The sequence below is a fragment of the Schistocerca piceifrons genome, chromosome 2 (genome assembly GCF_021461385.2).
Source record: "Schistocerca piceifrons isolate TAMUIC-IGC-003096 chromosome 2, iqSchPice1.1, whole genome shotgun sequence".
In the NCBI taxonomy this organism is placed as follows: Eukaryota; Metazoa; Arthropoda; class Insecta; order Orthoptera; family Acrididae; genus Schistocerca; species Schistocerca piceifrons.
The window spans coordinates 278,697,661-278,706,484 of NC_060139.1; the positions used below are offsets into that span (position 1 = coordinate 278,697,661).

The window sequence follows — 8,824 nt, forward strand, 5'->3', positions numbered from 1 at the left end:
CAGCATTAGAAATGATGAATAAGAGATGAGAAATGTCAGTATTCATAAAATTTAATTAACAAAGCAATGACACTCTGTAATGGCCAAAGTTATCAATGAGTTCTTTACATTCAAACTGAAATGGTATTCAGAAAGGGGGAAAAAAGCAGAAACAAAAAACTGGGCCCATCAACCAACAAGATATGTAGATTGGCCAATACTGGTTAACATGTTCATACACAAATTTGATGCTGATTCAAACTAAAATAAAGTATTGTAAGTTAGTAACATGACACTACTGAAAATAACTGTTAGTATATACTGGACATGCATTTCTATCATGAAAGAGTGTGATGCAAATGAGTGTATGAAGCAATAAATCTGAAATACTATTTTCACACTATTCTATTTATTTCTTCATCCAGGGATCATCTCATGACTTAGGGTTCATCACCGTAATACAATGAAAATTAATAGCGCACGCACGCACGCACGCACGCACACACACACACACACACACACACACACACACACACACACACACACACACACACAAATATGTGAAGCAGTATATGAGAACCAGTTGACTGTAGCCATGGTGAAAGAACAAAATATATATCTGCATTTATGACATTCTAAGACACATAATCTCAGTAAATATCCATGATTATTCTTAAAATATTCATCATACAATTACTGAGTTGTCACCACCTCGCATGTTCCAGTTCATTCATACCAGAAAGTTTGTCTGAAGAAAATAAAACATTAATTTGTCTAGCTTAAATGAAATAATTCCACAATTAGTACAATATTAACTGCACATGAACCAGGGAAGACTGTCTGGAGGCAACTATTTGCAAGGTTTTAAGAATTTTGTTACGTAATGAAATCAAATGAATAAAGTCTACCAATCTCTTTCTTTGAATGGTGAAATTAATTCTTATTATAGTATGCTCCACAGAATATGTAGACAAGCAACATCTATTTACTGCAGGGCTATAGTATGGAGTATTTCACCCAAGTGCATTTTACAGGCTATCTGGGTCCAAAGACACAACATGTGTGTCATGTGGAAGGAATTTTGGGAATGCAGAAAAAAATATTCAGACCTTCCTCCAAGGAAAGGCAAACTAGCTTTCGCTGAAATTATTTAGAAATATCAACACCACAGAGTGAAAATTTTTGTTGTTTAAACTTATGTACAGAGTTGTTAAATACTAGTTTGGAGAATAAGGAACGTTTAATGTAATGAACTTGTTAAACAAAATAAAATTAAATAAAAAATAAAATAAAAAAAAAAAAAAAACAAATGAAACTGTCGTCAATGAGTATTATACACCTATGTAATTGTGAGTGTTATAAATCAACATCTACTGTAACCAAGAGGGCATCTGTACACAACACAGTACAACGGGAGCATATAATAATGTGACGAAATCCATCGGCGGAATTTAATGTTAATGAGTGCCGGTAACAATTTTAAAAGTGACGAAGCGTAACACAGATTATCCAATAATTTAGTTCAGTGATGCGGGATGTCTAGACGACTGTTACTGCTTCATTTGTGGCCACAACTCTTAAACAGGTTTATTACTTTCATAAGGCAACATGTACACCGTGAACAACTCTCCACTAAAGCAACTACTTTCTCGAAATCAAGAAACCTATTTATTTTGAAGTTATAATTCAAATATTTTGATTGCCGTAAATTTAACAATGGCAAACAGCCCGACGAATGTAACACACAATATCAATGCTGCCGACGCCAAGCCATCCCAAACAAATAACCCGCTGCAGCGATACCTTCGGCATTGACTGTAGATGGCAGATACACGCACTGGTGGTGGTGGGTATAAAGTAACAGCAGAGTAACGTCGCGCAAAGCAGGTGTTTATGTTTTCTGTCAAAGACGCGTATTTATGGAAATAAAACATCATGAGGACAACAAAACGCATACCGGTGAGTACATATGTACTGTGGAAATACTACTATTTGGAGGACTTGTAAACAGAGTTTCTCATTATCATTAATTTTGTGCCTGATACCGCCATTCGTCTAAAATTTCGGCGAATGTATAACATGTCCATTCAGAGGCCCATCTTGTATATCTTTTCGCGGGCCATGACGCCGCCAGAAAAATAAAAATAATTAAACATTTATTCGAAAATTAAAGACATCTCTTAGTAAGCAAAGTGACAAATGAAACAAGAATTATGGAAGTAAACATACTCGTACCACTAACCTTTGTGCCGAAATGACGGAAATTGTATGTATTCAAAACCAAGTCTCCAAAGGTTATGTACACACTTGTAATGAAGCTTTATTTTGTCCATTTCAGGCATTCGTCCAGTAACAAAGATCTGCAGAAAGTTCGTGAAAGTGTGAAGACTGCATTCTCAGCTAATCTGCAACAATGAATTTCTCTCCTTTTGGTGGTCACTTTCCTGCGTCAATTCCTACGATTCATCAGTTTGCGGCGAAATTCACTCACGATGGAAGTAGTGGAGGACTGCCACCCCAAGCTGTCAGTGATGGTGGAGGTGCAGGACCACGTTATCACACCAGCCCAGGACCAGCTCATTTCAATCAACATCATCCTCCCATTGGCATGCCAGTAAATATGGGAAAGTATGTTAGAGATGATGGAAGGAATAATCCAGGCGCGCCTCAGGTTAACAATATGATGAATCCAAATTCATCTAAGTACCATGCAAGTGCTGCTATAGCTGCTACTCATCATTATCCAGGCGCTGTTGGTGTTCCTTACACGCAAGCGGGTTCAGTTCAGCAACAAAACAGACCTACCTCATCCCCATCCGTTCAGGAGCAACAACAACAACAGCAGCAGCAGCAGCAGCAGCAACAACAACAGCAACAGCAGCAGCAACAACAACAACAACAGCAGCAGCAGCAACCTCCTCCACCACAATCTCGGCAGATGCCTGAGAAACGGCCACCCTATCATGCAGGTGATATGCAACCCCAGGATCTGTGTGCAGCAATGATGAGGGAAAACCCAGTGGGTGAGAAACCGAAAGATGTGAAATGTGAAGATGTTGATAAGGAAGATCGACCTGGTTCGAATGAAGGGGAGTATGGTGGAGCTATGGCTATCCATCAGCATCACCACCACCATGCAACACAGACAACAACAACAATGCCAGCATCGTGGCAAAGCTTAGCCACACCAGGTTCAACTGTTGCGGATTATCTTTCTCATTTACCAGCTTCTACTTTACCTATAAGCCTTCATCACTTTCTTAAGTACTCAGCTGAGAACATTAAAAAAGAAACAGAAATGGTTGCAAATTCTGCAGGCCCAGCAATAGGTGTTGCAACAACAACAACACCAGGGGTTGTGGGGAATAACGGACCTCAAGTTGGTGCAAAGAAAAAGAAGAAGAAGAAGGTTAACAAGGAAAAGAAGCCTAGACCAAAACCTGGAGAAATTCGTCTCACAACAGCTTTAGATGGTTCCACATTGTATTGTTGCCCCGAATGTCATATGGCATATCCGGAGAAAGAGCTATTAGAGCAACATCTCCTGGGCCATACTTTAGAACGTCGTTTTGTTTGTGACATTTGTGGTGCAGGACTGAAGAGAAAAGATCACCTCACACGTCACAAACAGAGCCACAATCCTGAGCGTCCTTATGTTTGCACGGTGTGTCTCAAAGCATTTAAAAGGAAGGAGCAGCTTACTTTGCATTTTGTCATACATTCAGGTGAAAAACGACATGTGTGTACAGAATGTGGCAAAGGTTTTTACCGCAAAGACCATTTGCGGAAACACACACGCAGTCATATTGCTCGTCGTGTGAAGGCAGAACTCAGTCAGCATGCTCCACAACCTCAGCACCCTCCAAACCAGCTCCAGGTCGCCACTGTGTCTGCAGAACAACCTCCACCTGGCCTGCTTTCCTGAATGACGGCCAATGGGAACTACGCCAGTGTTCCCAGCCTTCTTAACTCGGATCTCTTGGCATTTGTGTCTGCTGCTAAAGATGCATTCTAAAGTGTGAAACAGACAGCTGATACTACGATAGGCTGTGGCCATTTTATTTGGCCCTGTTGCCTTTTCGAACTGATAATCTTGCTGGGCTTCGTAACATGTGATACAGATTAATAAGAAATGCCAGCATGTTGAATTTTTAATTGGTTTGTTGACGGCTCTACGTTAGCAGTGATGAAATGCGCAAGTTTGCTTCTGTGATGTAGTATTTTGGTATACTATTAGAGCACATTTCTTTGTAAATAGTTCCGTAAACAATCCACAAATAATCAGGGAATATCACTTATACAAATCAACATTTTTTCTGACCAAAAAGTGTTCATATTTACATGGTCACTTTGCTTGAGCCAAGTCCATTATACTCAGATGGCAAATGAACTGCTTTTAAAATGAAATGAGAAGTTGGACTGTAGTGTACATAATAACCAGTAGTTTTATGTACAACCTTACTGCACTTTTAAAGCGTGTATCTGTATTTATTACTTTTATTGTGAAGTAGTTTCACATTTTGAAATGTGATTTTATAGATGTTTTATTTTACCTTTTTTCATTTGTTGTGAAATATTGGTTGTGAAATTTTACCTGCTTAGTTTTTTTATGGAGTTTTTTGTTGAAGTGTGCCATTTTCCATAGTATTGTAGGCCTAGCTGATGTAATAAATATTTTTGCCATAGGGATGTTTACCAGATTCTCACCTGTGCAGAGGATAAGAGAGATAAATACTCACATAATTTTTTTAGGTCAGTTGTAACTTTTGAGGAATTTTTTCCAGGAAAAGCATTAATCCAGCTGGCAAAGCAGCTTGGTGAGAACAAGTCCCTTCATTTGAGATTATGAGAAAGTATTATTTTTTAGTAAATGTTAGTGACAGTATTCAGGCAGGTACATTTAAGGTAGTATGTTAGTAAGAAATGTAATGTAATAAGAGAACATGTAAGAAGTTTTGAATGTATAGAGTGTAAGCAGGACACACATAATCATCACAACTGGTACAAAAGAAAGCTTTTAAGTTAGTTGTATTAACCGTGTACAATCCTGCCAGATACGTGCCAATTTCTCCTCTCGTGCTTACTAGGCATGAGCATAACCTCCCGCATGCAATGCAGTAATATGTGCATCTGCTTTGACACCAAAAGAAAACCAGTCACAAATATGTATACTGATAATAATGATGGAAGCTGTATTGGAGTAAAACTATTGACTCTGATTGTAGATCAATCATGAATTTTATTATGTTGAAACATGAAATTCCTTGAGATAGTACAAAACACCATGACTGATGTAACTGTTACGCTTCATTTCCTGTTCTCTTCATCAACTGAATGCTTGCTTTCTGGTATGAATGTAACTGTATGTTCCAACATGTCAGCATGTACGAATAAAGCTGTAATTGTTTATAGAGTGCGGTCTTTATAAACAGTATATGTTGCTTGTGTATTAATAACTAAAATTATTAAAGTATTTAAACAGATTTCTGTTTTGAGTTCATTTTTTTTCTTGCATTAGAAAATATGTCAAGGTAAAATTCTATGACTGGACTCTGTATTCCTTTTATTCTGTTCACAAGATCAGGCAACATTTCTTTGCAGCTTCATCTCACACATCTTTCATTGTGTGTTACCACATAAAGTCATCGCTGTGGATTTAACACATTAATATCCAGAAGCAAGCTGGTAGAAACTACAAGGAAACATAACAGTCTGTAAATTAACCATGTGTACAACAATATAAAGAAGAGAATATATTGAGTTGCAGACATGCACAATGGAAAGGTTGATACACATTTAGCTTTCAGCCAAAGCCTTCTTCAGAAAAGAAAAGAACACACACATTCATTCACATAACCAAGCACACGTGACTGCCATCTCCGTGAATGAATGTGTGTGTATTTTCTTATCTGAAAAAGGCTTTGTCCGAAAGTTAAATGTGTAACAGCCTTTTATTATTTCTTATTATAAAGCTTGGCCAAGAAAGAAAAAAATTGTGTGATTGTGTACGGTACATATGTTTAAGATGACATGTTGAGGCGCAGGCAGGCACACCATGTACCATAGTTTTCATTACATTTTTCTTTGTACGTCTTGAAAAATGAGACATATTGTTATATTTGACATCAAATGTACAGGTGTTTGTCGTTAAGTGGATGAGTAACATTTTTTAAAATAAACCTCTGTCAAGCCAAGCCTGCCAGGATATAACACTTCTCACTTCCCATCATGGGACAGTGCTGCATTATGCTTACAAATATTACACTATTTATTTGCTAGACAGCTTCTGTGACATTACTGAATGTGTCTATCACAGTTCAGAAATGAAAAACTCCACATGAAAAAGGAAAACCTCTCTCAATTTATTATGAACTGAAATTAAGTGACTGATCCACCAAAATTTCTGCACCCTTCCAAATAATATTCAAACTGTGACAATATACTAGGTGGCCTAAAGAATGAAAGCAATAACAGGAGAGAAATGGAAACAGCTCAGTGCTGGACAAATCCCTCTATTACACACCATTCTCATGTGATCCACAATACACAATGAAAATTAGATAAAACTGTTCGTACTGTTTTATTTGTACTGATACGGTTTTCAACCATCTCCTGCTTGTCCTAACAGAAGGCACCAATTTTTGATTTTACTAATTGTTTGCTTTCTACCTCTGACTTGCCACAGTGTAAAGTTTGGGGACCAATTTGTTCTCAGAAACTCCAGTCCTGGAAGCAGTACATTTGCTGCTGAATGACTGCTTGGAAATGTCATGTGGGACTAGATATATAATTTTTCCCACGTGGAATGTTTCCCTCCATTATATTGAAATTAATTGGTAATATGTTTGTAACTGATGACACAGATATAGCATGCTAGTAGTAGTTCGGAAATAGGTCAAATATTACTATTATTGCGTAGAGGAAGAATTAATAGTGTTTTAGGAGCAAAATGGATTTTTGTACATACATGAAAAGTGTGTGGCATTTGGTGAGAGTGAAGAAAGTTTGAATGTCAGCAACATTGCTGTACTTCCCCTCCCCTATTTAATATTTTTCTCTAGTTGGGAGGTATTTTAGCAACAATAGTAATAAAAATGGAAACTATCCATAACTGAATTCCAGAAAAGCATAGTTCAGAAGGCCAGAAGAAGTGGATTTTTTTTTCCATGGCTGTTGTAGATTTACAAACGAGCAAGAACAATAAAAGGCAATTAATGACGCTGGTAAAAAGTACCTGAATGGCGAAAATAATTACACATGCCAGCAAAGGAAAATTACGAGACACAAAATAGTACCATACACAGCAAGCCAGTAAAAGAAATAAATGTACGAAGTATCTTATTTTGTTTGTAACTGTGTTTTTTTAATGTAACATAGGTTATTGCCAAGAAGTGAGAAATAATGTTTCAGAGATTAGAACAGACGTAATGAGAAGAGGCTGCAAAACATTCTAATTGGATCCTTTCATCTTTCCCTCTCCTTCCCTCTTTCCTGACGAGGCAACCAGGGGTTGCGAAAGCTCGGATTTTGTGTGTGTGTTTGTGTTTGTTTGTGTGTCTATCGACCTGTCAGCGCTTTTGTTTGGTAAGTCTCATCATCTTTGTTTTTAGATATAATTGGAGTATGAACAGATACAGTCAGTGACAGTGAATTTAGACAGAAGTGAACAATTGATTAGGTGTGTCTGAATAACTGAGTATGGGATAGATTTTCACCTAAAAAAAGGTAATGATAACGACAGTTACAAGCAGGGAAAACAAACAACAAAAAAAGAAGAACTGATGATTTATGAAGCTCATGTTTGGATGTGAGAGTAACACATTTTTGACAACCAGAGGGAGAGAGGGCAACACTATATTTGGAAACTTAATTTCAGGCTGGCATCTTACAGATAAAAAATTTGAAGACTGAAGCAAAGCAAATTATTCTTTTTCACTTCCTGTGTAGTTTTAACTGAGTTTTTTTATTTCTTCTCATTACTGGGCATATGTTAAGAAAAGCTGTCACCAATCTAAACAATGGTTTCAGTGTCATTGTGTTTTATTACCAGTGATGTAATGGCAACTGATACGCCATACCCACATCTAAATGGAAACTAGTCACTTGTCAAGGAGACCACAGTACAGTGTGAAATATTTTGATACAAGAAATTTTTCAGACATTAAACTCAAATTATGCACTAAAATAAATAAATTCTAAGAGCAACCATTGAGAGCGGTAGGGAAGTGGTCGAGATGCAGACTCACATCTATGAGTGGACTCTGTGCTCTCATAATGTCATGAAAATAACCGTAATAAGCACCCGGCGAACGGCCTACCTGTTGAGAGGCCATAGTCACATGACATTTACATTTAACCATAATAAGCTGATTTAATGGTTTCCATATTTCTGTAAGAGCAAATAATGCATAAAGTGTAAGTTGCAGAACACAGTCTTTTGTACAGATCTAGGATGTGGTTTGACCAGTTTAGTTTGCTGTCAGTATGTAAGCCCAGGTATTTTTAAGTGTCCACCCTAGCTGTCTGCTGATCAACTTATTTTCTCCTCTATTTTTTCCATCTGTGGGGGTTGTGTGAAATTGAATTAAGCTTGTTGTACCGTTAGCAGAAAGACCATTAATGTTAAACCACTTCACAGTATCTCTAAAACCTTATTTGCCAACATCTTTCTCAAGTTTGTTTAATGAATTATCAATAGGTACCATAATGTTATCTGTAAAGATAGTGAAGTTATAATATTCTGCACCCCAAGTTAGATCAGGAATAAAAAGTAGGGAACTGGAACTGAGTCTTGATATGATAGTACCTGATTCTGATGATGCGGAGACGCCTTCACGACTGTCTT

General features: G+C 37.4%; 1 protein-coding gene across 1 annotated transcript; it reads left to right on the forward strand.

Moving 5' to 3' along the window:
* Nucleotides 1-1,850: 1,850 nt before the first annotated feature.
* Nucleotides 1,851-5,462, forward strand: LOC124776380 (zinc finger protein 184-like). Its single transcript, XM_047251344.1, has 2 exons — nucleotides 1,851-1,938; nucleotides 2,318-5,462. The coding sequence occupies exon 2, from the start codon at nucleotides 2,393-2,395 to the stop codon at nucleotides 3,902-3,904; it is 1,512 nt and encodes a 503-aa protein (XP_047107300.1). The 5' UTR covers nucleotides 1,851-1,938; nucleotides 2,318-2,392; the 3' UTR covers nucleotides 3,905-5,462.
* The last annotated feature ends 3,362 nt before the right edge of the window (nucleotides 5,463-8,824 follow it).

What these genes read in the sequence shown, in the direction of transcription:
- LOC124776380 (XM_047251344.1), top strand. Translation starts at nt 2,393, where the DNA reads ATGAATTTCTCTCCTTTTGGTGGTCACTTTCCTGCGTCAATTCCTACG.